The sequence below is a fragment of the Gracilinanus agilis genome, chromosome 2 (genome assembly GCF_016433145.1).
Source record: "Gracilinanus agilis isolate LMUSP501 chromosome 2, AgileGrace, whole genome shotgun sequence".
In the NCBI taxonomy this organism is placed as follows: Eukaryota; Metazoa; Chordata; class Mammalia; order Didelphimorphia; family Didelphidae; genus Gracilinanus; species Gracilinanus agilis.
In genome coordinates, this window is record NC_058131.1 from 458,726,907 (window position 1) to 458,747,749 (window position 20,843).

Sequence of the window (20,843 nt, forward strand, 5' to 3'; positions counted from 1 at the left end):
GGAGGCCTCAATCAATTGCACCATCACCAGAAGCTGAGGCCAGAAGCACTTCTATACTTTGTCACATAATTCCAAATAAGAAAGTTTAGAGTTCACAGAATCCCTGCTATTTGAATAATTTCTTTCCCCTATGTTGACTGAAAAAAGCACACATACATCGACACTACTGCAGAGAAGAATTCTGATATTTGATTATAAAGTAAGTGAGGATAGGAACCACATCTCAGTTCTACATGTAGCTCTTCTAGGTCCTATCAGAGTGCTTGAATGAAGTAGATGATTAATAAATGACTGATGAAAAAAAAAAGACTGGTGAATGAGTGTCCATTTAAGGGGCAACATGGTAGAATGCTGCATATACCAAATTAATCTGGACAGAGAAGACTTTAAAGCTTTAAATACTTCATTGGAACCACAAATGTTCTGGGAGTTTAGGAACATAAAATACACCTGAGATAAAAAAGAATCAGGGAAATTATGAAGCACAATAGAATTATTATTATTTTCTATTCAAAAATTGCCACACAGAATAGGTATATTTTTGTAAATACTAATGTAATATTTAAGAAGGAAAATAATGCTCTATTTTTCACAAATCTATGTTCACATTATGTGTTATGCTACTGGTGAAAACAGTGGTAGTACAAGTAGAAAACTAACTAGACAGGACACCTGGCCTGCCTCAGGAGGTAATTTTTCTTTTGCCTTCAAGCAAAGGCTGTATGACAACTTGTTAGATATAACAGAGAGGGGATTCTTGTTCAACTACAGATTAGGCCGGGAGGCTTCTTAGTTTCTTTCCAAGTAGGATTTTGTGATCCCATTCTGAAATCAGCTGATTCATCTCTATGGGCCTGAATTCACTTATAAGATAGTCTTATAATAGATAATAGATAGTCTAGATTTCCTTCTAAGCTCCAAAATTCTATCAGTTTTATGTATTATATTATAAAGGACACCATTTACCAATGATATTCACCCAGAGGGATCAATCATTTGCATTTTTATGCTCTTGCTTTACTTTGGTCCAGCCCTGCTTTCATAGAAGCACTCACAAATATGTATCAATACCATTCAAAGTCACATTATTGAGCTCATTTGACTTCAATACTCCATACTAAGTCATGAAATCATTTGTTTCAGACCACTCGACTAAAACATAAGCTTCCCTTCATAAGGTTTTTTTGTTTTTGTTTTTTTTAAACCCTTACCTTCCGCTTTGGAGGCAATACTATGTATAGACTCCAACGCGGAAGAGTGGTAAGGGTAGGCAGTGGGGGTCAAGTGACTTGCCCAGGGTCACATAGCTGGGAAGTGTCTGAGGCCAGATTTGAACCTAGGACCTCCCGTCTCTAGGCCTGGCTCTCAATCCACTGAGCTACCCAGCTGTCCCCCTTCATAAGCTTTTGTGTCCAGGCTGGTCTTATAAGCAAAGAAGTTATGATTGGAAAGGGCCAGAGAGGCTCTATTGGCCAATCCTGTTTCCCTTTCTTCTTTACTTGAAAGCTAATGCCTTAAGACTTATTAAAATGCATATAACCCTCAGAAATGTCAAGATCAGTTCTGCCTTAGTGGGGAATAACAAACTCCTAGGCATAAGAATGTTTCTTTTCTTTATTTGTCATCTCCCAGAGCCTTGGGAATCAGAAGGGTCTTCCTCAATAAAGGAAAAACCAATATGACCCCCAAAGAGCCACAATTATCCTTCACCATCCCCCTACTCAAATATCTGGCTTATATAAAACCTGAGTAAAGCCTATAATTAGAATTTTCAGTGGATACCCATCCCTTCCCCCTTTCCCTATATGTATGTAGGTATTTATGTATGTGTGTGTGTGTGTATGTATGTGTATATATATATATATATATATATATATATATATATATATATATATTACTCTATAGTTTTTCTTTTCCAAGATTTTTTTAGGATATGGTTTATATCAAGGGAGTAGTTTAGATAAGTTATGGCACACTGGCTTATTAATATGTTCTACCATTTAATGAGTATATTAGTACTTGCGGAAGTTAGGGTAGAGAGTACATAACAGAAGATATGTTTATTAGCCAATTTTGAGAAATGTAGTAGAAAGACAAATTATTGATCTCTAATGCCATCTCTGCAAAAGGGAAATTTATAGGAAAAATAAAAAAGTAAAATGCCCAAGCATTTCAGAATCTCAGAGTTTGTAAGATATATCAGAGATCTTCTAGTTAAACCCTTACTTACACAAGAAAACCCTCTACAACAGGGGTCAGCAACCTTTTTGGCCGTGAGAGCCATAAACGCCACATTTTTTGAAATGTAATTTCGTGAGAGCCGTACAGTGCTCACAGTGCGCGCTCCTGTAACAGAGCCTGAAAAAAAATTGACTTTATGGCTCCTGCAGAAAGAGCCACATCTGGCCCTCAAAAGAGCCAGATATGGCTCAAGAGCCATACATTGCCAACCCCTGCTCTACAAAATCACAGCCAATTGTCCATTGAGCCTCAGCTTAAAGACGTTTTATGAATGTAATTCTACTACTACCCAAGTAGGTCATTCCATTTTTTAAAATAGTTCTGAGTTTTTATTTTTTCCCATTTAATAATTTTTATTTTTTAGAAAAGTTAACATGGTTACATGATTCATGTTCTTTTTTTTTTTTTTTTTTTAAACCCTTATCTTCAGTCTTGGAGTCAATACTGTGTATTGGCTTCAAGGCAGAAGAGTGGTAAGGGTGGGCAATGGGGGTCAAGTGTCTTGCCCAGGGTCACACAGCTGGGAACTGTCTGAGGCCGGATTTGAACCTAGGACCTCCCGTCTCTAGGCCTGGCTCTCAATCCACTGAGCTACCCAGCTGCCCCCCATGATTCATCCTCTTAATTTCCCCTTCACCCCCCCATTCCCCCCATAGCCGATGCGCATTTCCTCTATTTTTAGACACCTCTAATTGCTAAGAAATTTTTCTTTATTTACAGTCCAAATCTGCTTCTTTACAGCTTCCACCTGAAAGCCCTTTCTTCAAATACCTGAATGAAGATAGCTGAGGGCAAAGCAGAGGGAATGAGTCTGCTTTGCTTCCAGTCCTCCTTTGCTTTTGAAAATAATTTCTCTGGGCCACTCCCTCTTCTATACCCCCCTCAACTTGAAGTGGATAAGGCTGCTCTCTTTTCCAGGGTGAACGTATTGATGCTCGATTTTCCTGGCCCCTCTCCCCACAATTTCTCTACATATCCTGGTCTTCTTGCTCCTGGAGTTATTTCTCATATCTACCTTTAAAGTCTCTCTCCTATTTTCTCCATTAATGTTCTCTTCTGATGCCTCTTCACAAATGAAAGTTAAGACAAGTGTAGGAAGAGTCCTTAGGCACCAACATGTATATGAAAAGAATTTCCTCTGTAATATATTCAGTAAGTGGCCATCCAGCCTTTCCTTCAAGATTTTTGGTGAGGGGGAACCTACTGCCTCAAAAAAGCTAGCCTGTTCCATCTGAGATCAACACAGATCCCTAGATGCCGTTCTTGAAAAGATATCATAAAGCTTAAAGTCCCACAAAAAATTTTCTCAAAGTTGCCTGTCAAAACCTCCCCAAAGGGTACTTTTGAATTTTAAAATCCAACTCAAGATATTCTTTTACTTTCTGCTTTTTTTGGAAGTAAAAATAACTTAAGAAATTTAAAGGAATTGTTGTTGAATTGAATTAGATGAAATAATAATATTATACAACATACTCTATGTGTCATTTAAAATCACTTGGGATACTTGGAACTACATTTCCCGTGATCCCTAATGGGTTTCCTGTTTTGGATGACGTATTCAAGGTGAGGGACTGTTTGAAATTAGGGGGAAGTGACTTGGAACTTCCTCTTTAGTTACCTGAGCTCGAGGAGAGAGGAAGGGAAATGGCTGAGGTGAGGTTGGAATAGGTTTTTCTTACAGGCGCGTGGTCAGTTTATCTCTATCAGCATGGCTTTTATTAAAATACTATTCTCCCTTTTGATCTCAGCCCTCATCATTTTTAATCATAACATCTGCCACTATAATATATAAAGAAATAATATACATTGTTTATTGTATCAAATTTTCATTGATTTTGTAAAGCTTCACTTTATGCAATGTACAGCAATATTATTTATAGTTGATTTAATAAGATATTTTTTGGTCATTTCTTTAAAAGGTCTTTTGAAGGAGCAGTTAGGTGGTTCAGTGGATAGAGAGTAAGGTCTGGAGACGAGAGGCCCTGGGCTTAAATCTGGCCTCACACACTTCCTAGCTGTGTGATCTTGGGCAAGTCACTTAACCACCATTGTTCAGTCCTTACCCTTCTTCTGCCTTAGAACCAATACATAGCAGTATTGATTCTTAGACGGAAGGTAAGGGTTTTAAAAAAAAAAGGTTCTTTTCCAGTAGGCTTACTCCCATTTGTAAAAATGGGAAAAATAAGAGTCAGAGTGCATAATTTCCATTTATAGCATCTTTTCCAAAAAAAAAAAAATAGTGCTGGTGACTAGGATTTTTTTGAGTAGGACCGTTTCAATTATGGAAGTTACTGATTAGAAGAACTGTTAAATTCACAAATGAAGCTTATGGACAAAATGTGGGAGATCAAAATCAATGGAAAAAAGATGTAAGAAAAACTCAGACAAATTTTTAAAAGGTTATGTTTATAAACTTCTGATTGAAAATGACATAATGGATTTGATGAGGCAAGATTCAAATTTCCAAATAAGATTCTGAAGCATTAATAATATTCTAATTTGAGTTACTCAGCCATTGATGAATTAGGCTTTAAAAAAATAGTAGCACTGATGATTTTAAGTCTCATAGACACAGGAACAAGCTAAATAATAATAAAAAATTTGGTCATACTTTGGAATACATATCTACTTCCCCTAGCTGTTTTTCGGTTTGTAGAAACTTGTAAAAATACAAAATGCTGTTTTCTTTGAATATAACTACAGTATTACATAAGGCCTTATTATAACTAATTCTGTTTTGCATCAAAAACCAAGCTTTATCCGATCTGGAGGTTGTGTGCTGGGATCTTTGTCACTTTTTCATTAGTATTGATAGAAGTAGTTGCTGACAGGAAGCTAATCATTCCTGAAGGGTTTGTCTCCTCATGAGTGACAAGTAATAGAATTTATTAGAACAGATGAAAGGGAAATGAATTTGAGCTTGCTGTATTTTCTCTCAGAAGGAAAAAGTAAGTGACTATTTTCTACATTCCTCCCCTCCCCCAATAATGTACAGATGACTTTACTGGACACTGAAAAGACTATCAGTTTCTTCAGAGTGTTTTAAGAGTCTCCCAGAGTGGCTGTTCCAAAATAATGTGGCAAAAATGTATACTTTAAGATTTGTATATTTGGAATTGGGAAGATGCCATTTAAAAGTACGTTATATATTTCCTATGGACATGTGAGAGACTTTGAAACTACATTTCCCATGATTCCTCATGGCAAACAGGAAGTATGATGATGTAAGAGAGGGGTTAAGTCTCCTGGGTGAGGAGGAAGTCACCCTCTTAGCTACCTGAGCGCAATATACGAAAGGTAAAAATGGCTGAGGCAGTGTGAATTCTGACAGGTGCATGGTCTAATGATTTTTATCTCTATCAGCATGGCTTTAATTAAACTACTAATTTATATTATTATATCAGTCATCATCATTTTTAATCGTAACATTGATGGCAACCAGAAGGTCGAAATTCGAATTCGCAATTTTCCAGATAGCCTAAAGAGAGCCATGCCTGTTTTTTGGCCGTCTTACTCAGCTTTTTTGGGCAATTTAAAAAAAAAGGAAAGTGGCTTTCCTCGCCATGCTTTCGCTATAAGCAACAGCATGTTTTTGCCTCCTGTGGGACTCAGCCAGCCAGTCCAGCCCAAACCACCTTGGGAGGTCAGACCAGCCGATTCTGGCTTTTGGCTTTAAAACCAAAACGCCAGTACAGGCCACTGCCTCACATTCCTGCCTACTCTGATCTCCGCCTCTTTTCCTGACTTATAGGAGCAGACCACTTCTCTGATCCTGCCTCGCTGGTGCTGCCACTTCCACTATAGCCCTGCCCTGACTTGGAGACTGCTGGAACTGCTGCCACTTTCACTACAGCCCGGTTTTGACTTGCGGAGATCTCCATCTTCAGAGACTGCTTCAGCTCTGCTGCTAAAGATTTGGGAAGTATATTCTCCCTTTCTCCCTACTCTCTTATAGGGGACTCTTAACCTGAAAGGCATTCTAGCCCTCCATGTGTTTCTCTAAAGACCTAATTTAGGCACCCCCGCACCCCCACAGGCTCTACACGTGGGATTTTCTACAAAACTGACCTAAGCTTTTCTCTAGCCCCGAGCCCACACACATGGACGCTAGCGTCTGAACCTTGAACTAGAGTACTTCATCGGGTGCATGGCCTATGCAAACTTTTGCGATTATTAAAAACTGAACATCAAGGGAGGAAATTCACCCCGTACCTGCTTAGAACTTTGAACTTTAAAAACCCCTTATTTTTAAAACCTCAGAACTCAGAGTTTTAAAGAGACTGTATCTTACTGTATTTTGCTAATTAGTTTTGTGAATTAATCTTGCTTATTTCGTTGATTTTCCTGTCGCACTGAATTGTTTTAAGCTAATGAAGTTTCTGCTTATGATTTTATTATATTTCCTAATTTACTTAAAGCTTACTGTATCAAAAACACTGTGGTTATAACATCTTATAGGAGCACATATTTTTTAAATTTTATTCTGTCTTGGTAATTGTATAGAACCTTGGAAGTTTCCATGCCTTGAGAATTAACTTGTAATTTTACAAGAGGTTTTTTAACTTTTACTTTAAATCCTAAAGAATTGTTGTCTTAAAGGATAAGCTTTTATATATTTTATTATAAAAAAATTATTGCCTTAAATGGGTAGAAGCATAAAATTTCCTACCCGGGATTTTTTTTTAAAACAGGAGGCCAAGGAGCTCCTGTATATTCTTATCTGAGGATAATTTAGACCAGAAGATTTTTTAAATATCAGATTTTGCTATGGAAGCAATTACAGAGTTTGTTAAGAAACTGTTAGCCAAGATTTAAAAGTTGTAACAAGTATATGATTTTTTAAACACCATTGTTTATTGTTTTAAAATGTGCTATTAGAAATTATGGTACTCTATTTGAATGTGCATTGTGAATCTGCTATTTGTAAGATCCATTTTCTCTCACAGAAAATCTCATTTTTGGGTAACATAACCCTTCTGTTTCTAAGCTATATATATATATATATATATATATATATATATATTTGATTTTTAAAACCTTCTTTTTTATCCGAGCAATTGATTTTTCCTTTTTCTCATCTTGTACTGGAAGAACATATATAATTATTATTTATCCTTTTTTAAAAATTTATTTTATAGTGATATACGCTTAATGCAAATACCTGAGGAATACGGGACTGATTAAATGCCTTTCAGTCTGATTCCAGGAGAAGGGAATATAAAGCCGTTAATTAGTGCTAAGAAAGCACATGGTCAGAGACATGACTAAAAAATCTGCATGGATTGCAGGAGTTCTATGCTAATACTTTAGGGCTTAGAAATTGGGGTTTGAGTCCTGGAGTCCCAGTCTTTTCTAAAACTTTAGAGGACGTGGGTCCCCTCAACTTAAATTCCTAGGCCAGCACCTAAGTTGGGTTAGTTATTTGGCTCACTTCCCTAAAAAGTTGATGGCAAATCAGATCAGTGAGAGACATTTCCCTTAAGTCCTGGCCCTAAGTGGGTAATAGCTAACTGCTTAAATCCTTTTCATTGGGCCTTGTTTCAAAAGCCTGTTATAAGTTTATTTTCCCTACATTTTTTTGCACATTTTACCTTTCATTCACAAGTTAACTTTTTCTTTTTTTTCCTTGAATTTTATTCTTTGTATTTTGCCAATTGATTTCATACAACCCTCGTGACTCAGCCGCTCATCCTTAGCTGACCTGAGGTACCCTTTTTAAAGAAAAAAAAAGGTGTGTTTAGAATTTTCCTCAAGGGGATGTGTGTTAAGTTTTTTTTTTAATTTCGATAATGTAAAAATATATGTATATTTAACTCTTTTAGGAGTAATTTCACAGGGAAATGTATAATTCTCAGAAGAAAATGTATGTTTTGTAATCTATAATGTAAAGTTTAAATTCTTTTAAGAATAATTTCAGGATAAGGATATTGCCATCTCCCCAGAATCCAGACGACGAACCTGTTTGGTGAAGACACCATAATGATGCCTGAAAAGCCTTCACTGTACCATGAAGACCAAAATTTGAACCTTGGGGTGCAGTTAATTGAATTTATGGGGAGTTGAAATTCAGTTGAATGTGTTGTTTTAATTGTACATGTTATGCCAATAGGGGACTGCCCCCAAATTGGTTTTTTGTCAATGTGGCTAATTTTATCCATTCGTTCATCTATTTCTTTTATCCCCCAAATTCCTAAAATTTAGAAGTCGTCTATTTTTACAGGTCCAGCGAAGAAAAAGGGCTAACCATTTTTTTTGCCAGACCTCAGGGGGAATTGTATATTTGGAATTGGGAAGATGCCATTTAAAAGTATGTTATATATTTCCTATGGACATGTGAGAGACTTTGAAACTACATTTCCCATGATTCCTCATGGCAAACAGGAAGTATGATGATATAAGAGAGGGGTTAAGTCTCCTGGGTGAGGAGGAAGTCACCCTCTTAGCTACATGAGCATGATATACGAAAGGTAAAAATGGCGGAGGCAGTGTGAATTCTGACAGGCGCATGGTCTAATGATTTTTATCTCTATCAGCATGGCTTTAATTAAACTACTAATTTATATTATTACATCAGTCTTCATCATTTTTAATCGTAACAGATTGTTAATGTTTCATAATTCCTTTCTAACTTGAGAGTACATTCATACTTCCTGAAAATGCCCCAGTGTCAGAGGATATATATAACATGTATAATCTATTTCTGAATATTCATTCTACCTTTAAAAGTAGATGAGAACTTTCATTTCATCCAAATTGACTCCAGTTGTCATACAGTGAAGGCCTGACTGATTCATTTCTCTACTGGGCTCTTTTAATCATAATTTTCTTCAAGGAGGGAAAATAGGAGAGTAAATTTGTACCTTGACCCCTTGCTTATATAAGAGTGTAGAAGAAAGCTAGAAATGCAGAACAAATGCAAAATGAATAGAGAGGACCTTCCAAGTTTACGATGGAACCCGATATTTAATATGTTTTACCAGCCTTAATTTTCCAACTAAAATGAATGCCATTTATTACATCATCTTCAATAATTTTGTATTTTGTGGTATTGGAAAGAAAAGAAGCTAGTCTTTTAGCTATATGATTGCATCTCTGAGCTTGGTTCAATCCACATATATGGTGGCTACAAGCCATGAGTAAATAGGTTACATAATTTAAAAAAACCACTAAGTTAAATATTTAAAATTTCTATGCTTTATTTCCAAAATCCTAAAAAAATAAGGAAACCAACCTTGGCACTAACTTTCAACAGTATGAATTTTACGCTACTGAGGTCTTAGAATAAGGAGTAATAAGTATGAAAAGCATAGAAGAGAAAATGAAATAAAGCTGAAGGGGAAAGAGACAAGCGGGGCATTTTTCTTATTATCACAGGTTTTTTTTTTGGTAGATAAGGGCTTTGAATTATTTTTAAAAAATTTAAGCTTACATAAAAATATAATGAAGTACTAGCTCAAGTGTGTTTTCAAAGTTGTATTTTACATTAAGAAATTTAAATTATTCCTTATTTTTTCAGTGATCACATATAGGTATTTGATAAAAATTTTGGTTATTCTTTTCCATATCCCTATATGAATTTAACCCTTGCCCCAATTTTAGAAAGTTAAATAAAACAAGCATTTCTCCATACAAAGAAAAGGTTGCAATAAACAAAATAATAAATTTCTTATATGTTTAGCTTTCTTTTTTTCATATCTACATAATAACTCATATCCACAAATATCTTAGCTGCCATACATGTGTAAACTGAACAAAATTCAGAGATGTTCATGTTTGTTAAGTTTCTATTAAAAAGATTTTAATTTAAAAAATACAAAGAAGAAAAAGAGAAATCAATGATTTTTGGTTATCCCTATAGACAATGTGTTATTGGATTCTGGTTTTCAAAGGAAGGGCTTCCATAGCATGAAAAACATTTTTATAGGCATCATCAGTTGTTTTCCATTTATCAAGCAGGAATATTAGCATGTTGTCTCATAAATAGCTCTGTTTACCACTCAGCTCTGAGTTTTCTTTAGTTCATACTGGAATTAGTAGAAAATAATGACAGTTCTTTCTTTTTTTTTGAAAAAGGAAGTAATAAACTGTTGTCATGAGAATTAAGATAGAGTTATGTGGTAAAAATCAGAATATCAAGCAAGTAAACCTATTATTTTTATGAAAACTATAGCTCTTAATATTTAAGCTTGAACATAGAGAAACATTGCAGACAAGGTACCTTTGTACTATATCTGTGCTATATTTGATTGTACCTCGGTAGTTGATGATTTCTGTTCCGAGCACCGGTGTCATCTCTAAGACTGTGATGAAAGCTTTATCCATAGATGTCAGTGGGAATGGAGACATGCGATGTCTTCTTGCCACTTTGGTGATATCAACAGCACTGTGACCTATACAAAAAGAGATTTCAGCTGAGATTGTGGTCACTAGAACAGCAACGGGAAGATAGAAATAATTTGTGCACATAAATAACTTCCATTTTGAAATATTCCAAAATAAAGACAACAAAACAAAGAAATGACCTTTTCACTTCAAAAATCTCTATTTGGGTAAAAAAAAAGCAGAACAAATCATCATTGTTACATTATATGCTAAAATTAGGTAGGATATCTGTTTGGGATTTTAATGAACTAATTTGGGAGTTGTTCTAAAGAGCTAAAAAGGAGTTTGGTTGGTCCCCAGAAGGAAAGGGCCTTATATTCTTGGACCTATATATTGCTGGCTTTGATCCTTTCTTTTTATCTGCTGAGAGACTAGTCCTAGGGGTACTTGGAACAGGGAGACAAGGTATTATGACTAAATATGGTACACAACTTTTGGGGACAATCTAAGATAGGCCTGCAGTCAAATTACTGTCTTAACTAAGCTAGGTGGCTCAGTGGAAAAGAGAGCCAGGCCTTGGGACAGAAGGTCCTGGGTTCAAGTTTGACTTCAGATACTTCCTACCTGTGTAACTCCTGGCAAGTCACTTAATTCCCATTGCCTAGCCCATATCACTCTCTTCTGCCTTGGAACCAATACTTAGTAGTAATTCTAAGACAAAAGGTAAGGGTTTAAAAAACAACCGGACTCCAAAAAAACCAATTATATCCCCTCTCCAGTTTGGTTCTTAATACAGCAGAGAGAGGTGAGGTTTAATCAATCAACCAATTAACCAATAAGAATTTATTAAATGTTTATTATGTGCCACGTGTTTGCTAAGCACTGGAGAAACAAAGAAACTAATTAGGAAGGCAATATACATATAAATTGATGCAGACAAGATATATAAAGTAGAAAGAAGGTGATCTTACATGGGAAGGCTCATGAGGCTGGGATAGGGGAGCCACGAATACCTTATGTAGAAGACTAGAGTTTAGTCTTGAAGAAAGTGAGGCATGTCAAGAGGCAGAGGTAAGGAAGGAGAGCATTTCTGGCATTTGATTATTCCAGTTAGCCAAAGACACAAAGACAGGAAATGTATGTTGTGTACTACAGACAGCAAGTTTTGTTGCACCATGGTGTGTGTAGTAGGGAGTAAAGTATGAGGTCAGGAAAAGTAGGAATAGATCAAGTTATTAAGGACTTAGAACACCATAAAGAGGAATGTCTAAAGGGTCCTAGAATTAATAGAGAATCACTAAAGTTTGTTGAGCAGACCTGTGCTTTAGGAAAATCATTTTGGCAGGTCTGTGGAGGATAAATTAGAATGAGGAGTGGATAGATTTGAGGCAGAGAGACCAATTAGAGAGAATAGTCCTGGTAGGAGGTGCTGGGGACCTGAAATTCAGTGATAAGAATGGAGTGAAAGGGCTGTATATATATGGAACATATACAGCCCTTTTACTCCATTCTTCACTTCCCAAGAAGATTCAGCAAATGAAGGTGACCTTAAAAGTAATAGAGATGTTTAGAAGAGGGGAGGGTTTGAGGAGAAATATAATTATTCTGTTGTAGATATTTGGAATTAGAGATGCCTAGAGGAAATCTAGTTTGAAATGTGAAATATAGCTGAAGATGTGAGATTAGAGCTCAAAAGAGAGACCAGGGCTGGATATATAGATATGTGAATGATTTGCAAAGAGATGACAATTGACTTGATGATATCACCGATGGAGATAGTACTGAGATTAGAAGGAGGAAAAGGTCTAGAACAAAGTCTTAGGGGAAAGCCACAGTTGCAAAGTATGACAATGATGAGAATCCATCAACAGAAACTGAGCAGCTAAGACAAGTAGGGGGAGAATGAAGAGAGGAAGGCCTGATATGACAGTATCAGATAGTAAAGTCATAATATTTTAGGCACTAAACCAATCTTGCCTTTTTAAAAATTTAGTTGGTAATAGTTAATAATTTTCTTTCTTTTTTAACTCAATGAGGATATAAAAGATTCACAGATCATATTTTGTCCACATATAATCTAGAATAACTTTTTCACTTTCCTCAACTGAATCAGGACATTTCTAGAAGAGATTTTGGGAAATCACTGTGCTATCACCTAAGAATACTTGTCATTATCAATTAACATTTGGTTCGCTGGATAGAAAGATACAGAGATTAGTAAAAGATAGCCATCACCAACTAAAATCTAATTCAGTGGATTAAGAGATATAGAGATTAGATAAAATAAGCAGTTCTTAGGCTGTCCTCTAATTTGCACATCAACAAACTAAAAAAAAGACCCATATAGATATTGGCATCGGTATTACAATGTATGCCAACTGAGTTCTTTCAGTAATAGACATACACATATAAAATTTAAAAACACAATTTGGTTTTCTAATCTTATGAAATTAGAAAGAAAAGATAAAACTGCTTTATACTTACATAACATTTTGCAGTTTACTTTTTTTATCCTCATAACAATCCTAGGAATTGGCTAATAAGTTGATGAATATTAAGTTGTTTAATAATTTTTAGTTGTGTCTGTCTCTTTGCAACCCCTTTTGTTGCTTTCTTGTAAAGATACCAGAGTGGTTTGTCATTTTCTTTTTCAGCTTGGACACATGAGCTGTGTAGCCCTGGACAAGTCACTTAACCCTGTTTGCCTTAATTTCCTCATCTGTAAAAGGAGCTGGAGAAGGAAATTGCAAACCATTCCAATATGTTAGCCAAGTAGGGTCACAAAGGGTCAGACACAACTAGAAATGACTAAACAACAAGAGTAAAGGAAGAGAAGCTAGGATAATAAGTGAAGGGGTTGTGAAATGAGGAGGGAAGGAGGAACTCAAAGTAAACAAAAAGATCAGCAAAAAAAAAAAATATGACCTAAAAGAAACTACGGGGACAAATAGTGACTCTCTTTTGTTCTACTCTGTGAGTTGACTGTATTTTGGCTTGGTATAATGTCTGGATTGGCTGGACCTGTGAAGGCAAACAGGGTTAAGAGTGGAATTTTATGAATTAAGTGGTTCTTTTATTCATTAAAAGACCGAGGCTATCCTGATTCCAGACATATGTTTGGATATGGATAAAGAACAGCTCAGAGAAGTTCAAAAAGGTTTTTATCTAGTGCTTGGATATCTCTGGACCAGAAAATGTGCAAACCCATATTAGACTATCCTCCAAGACATATGTGGCTTGCTGTTGGAATCATGATTCTCAAGCCTACTCAATGAGTTGATTCTTGATTTGACATTGTTTCCCAAAGATAGGTCAGTCCTGAATCAGTCAGTCAGGCTAATAGGTAGGCAGTATATATTCAGTACTTAAAAGGTGTCAGGTTTTGGGCTAAGTGCTAGAAAATAAAGGCAAAATGAATCCCTCCTTCAACAAACATTTTAATGCATAAGATAATACATAAAAATAATACATGTAATATATCAAACATATATAGAGAGTAGATGGAAATGATTTATGAGGGAAAAGTACTAGCAACTAGAAGTGCCTGAAAGGTCTTTTTGCATAAGCTGGGATTTGAATTGAGTCTTGAAGAAACCAGAGTAATCAACAAGAAGAGAAGTGGGGCAGAGAATTTTAGGAAAGAGGTCCTCTGCTGAAAGGACTGGAGAATAGCCATTTGACTTCACCATGTCCATGACCTGTATTATTTGGTAGAAATTCATGGATTTGGGCCTCTTGGAGAGAGTCTATATTTCTTAGATGCAATAGTTACAGGGAATTTGGACTAGTCATAATTGGTTCTGAGAAATCTAGAGTTTATCTAGGTTAGCTGTAGAATTCTCTGGGAATTTTGGGTCACTGCAGGAGGTTAGTGGATCCATTTGATCTATTACTCCTCAGCATAATAGTCTTTGCAGATGAGTGGCCTTTTCCATGTTTTGTGTCGATCAAAAAACAGACCTGTTTACATCTGTAGAAATACTTCAGATATGCCCTATTTTAATCTGTCAGCTCCATAAACCCACTGTTTCATCTTCATTGGAAAAATCCATTCAAATGTTTATTAAAAATAAATGAATAAATGATGCTTTCTCTAAATCACAGAAGAGATGGAAGTAGAAACAAATAAAAGGCTTATGTAAGTTCTACCTGATTAATCAAAATAACTTCAGGAGGAAACTTTATTCTTCAAAGCAATCAGCAACAAAGTTCCCCAAAGTAGTTCAAGCTTAAATCGTTATTCATTCTTTGAATGTGCTGAAAACCATAAGGAAGATACTTGTTCTGCCCTATTAATATTACTCTCTCAATTATCACAGTTTTTGTTGCTCAAATACATTCCATTTCTACTCCCTGGATCTTTTTAAAAAGCAAGAAAGTCAAAAGAGGATGAATAGTGGTCTTAAGAAATTTAAATAGCACAGAGGATGTAATGTATTCAGATTAAGAAGTTAGAGTCTTTGATTATTCACAGAATGTTGTCATTCAGATGTGCAAAGCATTCAGTCTTTCATATAAATCAAAGAAAGAGTGACTGGTCCAACTAGACTCTAGGGAACTGCTGATAGTAGTAGAAAGCATATCAGCTTGTCATGGGAGAATACTTGATTCTCCTTTTTAAAAAGGAAAAAGAAAGAAAAAAATAAAGACTTTGCTGAGGAAAATTAAAAGTATGTAAAATTTTTGATATTGAAAGACAATAAAAGCTTTAATTCCAACACTAATCTTTTGTTAGTTTATTTTCAATTGAGGCATATTTTGCTTAACCCCTTCCTTCTTTGACTTACATGGCGATATCATGACACACAGTCTTGAGTTCTGAGAGAGATACTGTAGTATTATGAAAATGTAAAAAAGTATGCTGTAGAAGGATTGCTGTTAAGTGCAATGTCTGGCACAAAAAATAAATGCTTATTGATTGATAAAAAACAACAACAACCAGATATTCAGGGTAGTATGAATTTTGAGTAATGTTTACTTAAGTTATCCCCCAAAGCCTTTTGGGGGAAAAACAAAATAAAAGAAAAAAGTGAAGCTGAAGAGACTATTCTCTTTTGGGGGGAAGGAGTGGGTAAAACCATTAAAGTTAAAAAAGAAGTTGAGCATATACAAAGAGATGACAAACAGGAGCTTACTGCCAAAGTATGCATTGCAAATCCATATCACTTTAGTACAAGTATGGTGACAAATAAGTCTAGATCGACTTGGCTAATGGAGAAATGAAGTAGCATGAAACCAAGAAATCCACACGTTTGATAGTTACAGAAATAAATGAAGAAATATTCTTTTTCCCTCTATTTTATTTTCTTTTTGCAACCAAGTTTCTAGCCAACAGAAAAAGGCCTGACTTGGATAGATTCCTTTTCCTTCTCCTTTTCAAAGAGCAAATGGAAGTCACAAAGTAGAAAGGAGGCTTGGATGACTCACAACCAGTGAATGATTAGGATTGACTATAAATGATATATTTAGCCTTTTAAAAAAAGAAACACAATATAGTGGATTTTCCTACTTGATACTCTGAATGTTTTATTATCATTTACTCTGTTTTGTTCATGTCTGCCATACTGATACCCAGGTTTTGCTTAATAAATCTTTGGCTTATCTATATTTGAGGCATAATTCTATAGTGAAAAGAGTTATAGGCTTGGAATGAAAAAAAATGGCTTTAGCACTTGAAATAACCTTGTTATTTCCTTATTTGTAAAATAGCTATAATAATGCTTACCTCTCAGGATTACTGTGAGGAAAACACTTTGTACAGGGCAAAATACCATAAAAAAAGAGCTGTGACTGTTATGTGGAATAGTAGATGTATAAACCTGGGCTTTTTTTGTTCTTCTCCATTCTTTTTGTCCTGAAGCTAAATCCTTGGTGCTTTTGTGCTAATGCTTTGTTATTTGAGAGTATGGAACAACTAATATTCCCCCTGATCCTTGAATTTACCATGTCTCATACATAGAATTAGCACTGAAGTGGACTTTAGAGATCAAATCTAATTTTACTAATATGAAAACTGGCCAAAGAAGTGAAGTAACCAATGCCACTTGGTAGGCAGAAGAGTCAATATCAGAACCTCATTATTCTAATTCAACCCCACACCCCTTTCTCAATGAAATTCATGAATTCTGAAATTTTACACCTAAATCACAATTTCTTTTCTATTGTTTTATCTGGCTCACTCTTCCTAAATTTATTTTTTTCTTTTCTTCCTATATAACATCTCTCATAAGCTCTCTTCTGACCCGGCTGTCACTTTGGAGCAGGCCCCTCATGACCTCATGCCAAGACTAATGCCTGCTGGTTGGTTTCTCAGCCCCATTCCATTCCAACCTATACTTAGAGGTACCAGTGATCTTCCTAAAGTACAGGTCTGATCATTTCATCCTCTTCCCTATTCAGTAAACTCTACTGGTTCCCTGCTATTACCTCCAAGATCCTCAATATTTCTCTGAGATGACCTACCTTCTGATTCCTAGTGCTTTCCCTAGTTGTCCCTGATTCCTGGGAATATTCTCCTTCCACATTTCTGCCTTTTGGCTTCCCTGACTTTCTTCAAGTCTCAGCTAAATTCCCACTTTCTGCAAGAAGTCCTTTTTATTTTAAATAAATCTTAATGCCTTTCCTCTGGGGCTACCTTCAATTTATCCTGTATATATTTTGTTTGAATAGCTATTTGCATATTGTCTCTCCCATTAGAAGTGAGTTTCTTGAGATTAGTGACTTTTTGTTTTCTTTGGATCTCCAGAACTTAGCACAATTACTGCCAAACAGCTGGTGCTTAATAAATACTAGCTAACTATCTTGACTGACTATCCTTACTTACGTACATACATCGAGTTCTGGGAGGTTCTGGAAGAAATTCCCTGGTTTCCCCTCTTTGGTCTTTTGACCCTTCTTTCTGGTCTTACTTTCCTCACTTCAAAATTTTAAATCAGTTTAAGTGCACATTGTTTCCCACCTTGAATCTCTTTCCCCCCTAGTTCTTGTTCTATTCATGCCATAACAATGCCCTAGTTCATCTACTGCATAGGTTTTTAACTCTTTCTAAATTTCTATTTCTAAATATTTCCATTTCTAAAATTCTAAATGCTACTAGAAATGAGTGGGTCAACTACAAATTAATATTATTTAATCATAACTGGGGCCTCATTGCTCCAAATAATTCTTTTATTGTTCCTTGACTTGTACTCTCCAAAGTATACCTTCCAAATGCCACAGTGCCTGGCTCATGAGAAGCACTTAACAAATGCTTCCTTCTCCCTCCTTCCCTCCTTCTCTACAAGCCCTCAACATCACCATCTTCTAATCCTAACAGAAGTTTTTACTTGTTAATTTCCTAAGAAAATTAAGGTCATCTATCATGAAATCCCTCATTTCCTCTATTCTTCACCTCAATCCAATTTAATTCAATTCATTCAGTAAGTACTAGGCTCACCCTAAGTATAGGAAAAAAATAAAATAATCCCAGACCCAAAGTATTTATATTCTAAATGTCTGCACAGAAAATTAAATAAAAATATAAATAATTTTTATAGACAAAGCATCAGAGACTAGAGGGTAAGGGATAGACAGGCTTCCTCTAGGAGCTGTTTGGTGAAGAGGTGATGCTTTCCAAGCAGGAGAGACAGTCTGTGATAAAGTACAGAAGTGAAATGGAATGCCATGTATGGGAGCAACAAAAAAGCCAGTCTGGCTAGAATGGGGAGGATGTGAAGAGTAATGTGCAAAAAAATCCTGAAAAGTAGGCCAAAACCAGATTGTAACTAGCTTTAAAAGCCAAACTGAGGCAAGGGATAGTTATCTCTTGAGCAGAGTTATCTCTTGAGTAGAGTGGTGCCATGATCAGATCAGATCTGTAATTTGGCAGCTAGGTGGAGGATAGCTGGATTAGAGAGGGGAGAGACTGGAGGCATGGAGACTGATTAAGAGGGATTGAACTAAGGTAATAGCTATGTGAATGGATAAAATGAGGGTATAACATAGAAGCAGAATCAATAAAACCTAGAAAATAAATTGGATGTGAGGAGTGGAGAAGAAAGGTGGGGCAGTGGATAGAGCACCAAGCCTGGAAGCAGAAGACCAGAGTTGTGTAAATCTGGGAAAGTCATTTAACCTTAGTTCTATCTGAGTTTCCTCAATGATAAAATGGGAATAATGATAATTTGTTAAGGGTTTGTAAATTGTGTTGAAACAAAGTATTTCAGTTAAATAAATTCTGATGACCATTTCCAGGCTTCCTTAACCTTTCTGGAACTTTTGACACTGTAAACTACCCTTTCACCAGGATTCTTTTGTTTTTCTTCACTTCCATGGTAATCCAGTGTTTTAGTGCTCTTTGCCTGATTCCTCCTTCTCAGTCCTAGTTGAAAATAATATATCTCCTGCTCTTAATGATGAGTATCCTTCAATCTTCTGTCCTAGACCTTTTCTTTATTCTCCACATTCTCTCCTTTGGTGATCTCTACTTTCATGGGTTCTATTATCACTTTTTATGAAAATGACTTGCATATTTATATTCCTAGACTTACTCTGTTATCCAAATTTGAGCCTACAATTTACAGCTATTTGCTGGATATCCCATTTTCATGTCAAACTTAATATTCTGAAAATCTAATTAATTTTTCACTCTAAAACTTATTCTTTTTCTAGACTTTCCTACTTCTATTGAGGAAGCCATTATTTTTTTCAGTCACTCAAATTCAAAACTTCTGTGACACTTTTTACCCATTCTTTTCATTTATAAATAAGATTGACCAAGTTCTGTCAATTTTACTTCCACCACATGTTTTGTATGTTTTTCCTTTTCATTATTCGCAAGGCTACCACCCTAGGCCCAGCCTTCATTATTTCTTCCTTGGATTATTAAAATAGCTTTCTAAGGTCAACTAGGTGGCTCAGTGGATTGCAAACCAAGACTAGAGACTGGGAGGTCCTTGGTTCAAATCTGGCCTTAAAAACTCTCTAGCTGTGTGACTCTGGGCAAGTCATTAAATCTCCATTAGCTAGTCCTTACTGCTCTTCTGCTTTGGAATAATACACAATATTGATTCTAAAATGGAAGGTAAGGATTAAAAAAAAAGTTTTCTAGTTTGTTTCTATGTGTCCTTTGTCTTTTAGATCTCTATTCCATCCCTTAAGCACATATCAAAATAATTTTCCTGCCATGGGAAAAAAAAGTAGGAAAAACGGAGATGTGGGCATTGCTAGATAATAAATTATATCATAAGGCTGAAATTACTGAAATTATCTGGCAATGGATAAAACAAAAAAATTTTAAATGGAAGAGCAAAATTTAGTAGATGTATAATACAAGTTGATCTTCCATGAATCTAAGGCCAAAAAATGTGCTGGGAAAATGTTTTATTCAACAATAACTGATCAAAACTAGATTCAACTCAGCATTTTTACACAATATATCATAATAATTCCAAGTAGACTTGGTATACACATATGAAAAGTAATAATAAAAATAAGGTGAGAAGCATAGGCAAGCAAGATAGTTTTAAAAGTAATGTGTAGAAGTTATTGTGCCCTTTTAAAGTAAAATCAAGTAATATGAAAGAGATTTATAGTTTAATATAAAAGCTCTTTTTAAATATTCTGCCTTTTAAACAGAAATGCTCTTTTTTGGTGTTTAAGTTCAAAATAAAAAAAAATTAAATCAAGAAAAGGAGAATGTGGGGGCAGCTGGGTACATCAGTGGATTGAGAGTCAGGCCTAGAGACAGGAGGTCCTAGGTTCAAATCTGACCTCAGATACTTCCTAGCTGTGTGACACTGGGCAAAATCACTTAACCCCTATTGCCTAGCCCTTATCACTCTTCTGCCTTGGAGTCAATACACAATACACAATACACAAATAAAAAAAGAAAAGAAAAGAAAAGAAAAGGAGAATGTGAGGTTCTATCTTTTATAACTGTGGATAGAAGTTAAAGGTATGGAGTAAATTAAGAAAAAGTAACTAAGGTTAATTATATGAAAATAAAAAAAATTGACACAAATAAAATCAATTTGGCTAGAATAAGAAGAAAATATATTGAACTGAAAAAAATTTAAACACTTCTAATAAAAGTCTGACATCCAAAATTTATAGAGAATGGACACAAATATAACAGATAAGTAAAGGATATGGAGTTTTCAAAAGAAGAAATGAAAATAATTAGTGTTATCACACTGGCAGCATAATGAATAGATAGTTCTGGAATCAAAGTTCAAATTACATCTCTAACATTTACCATCTGTATGCCTTTTGGGGAAGTTACCCTCAGTTTCCTCAATTGT

At 35.4% G+C, this 20,843-nt stretch overlaps 1 protein-coding gene across 8 annotated transcripts in view; it reads right to left on the minus strand.

Annotated features, from left to right (window-relative positions):
• The window catches only part of GPHN (gephyrin), a 787,688-nt gene that overhangs the window by 135,294 nt on the left and 631,551 nt on the right, over positions 1-20,843 (minus strand). For all 8 annotated transcript variants that reach the window (XM_044664832.1, XM_044664830.1, XM_044664831.1 and 5 more), the window contains one exon: positions 10,494-10,631. In XM_044664832.1, coding sequence (XP_044520767.1) covers positions 10,494-10,631 — 138 coding nt within the window. The remainder of the gene's footprint in view (positions 1-10,493; positions 10,632-20,843) is intronic.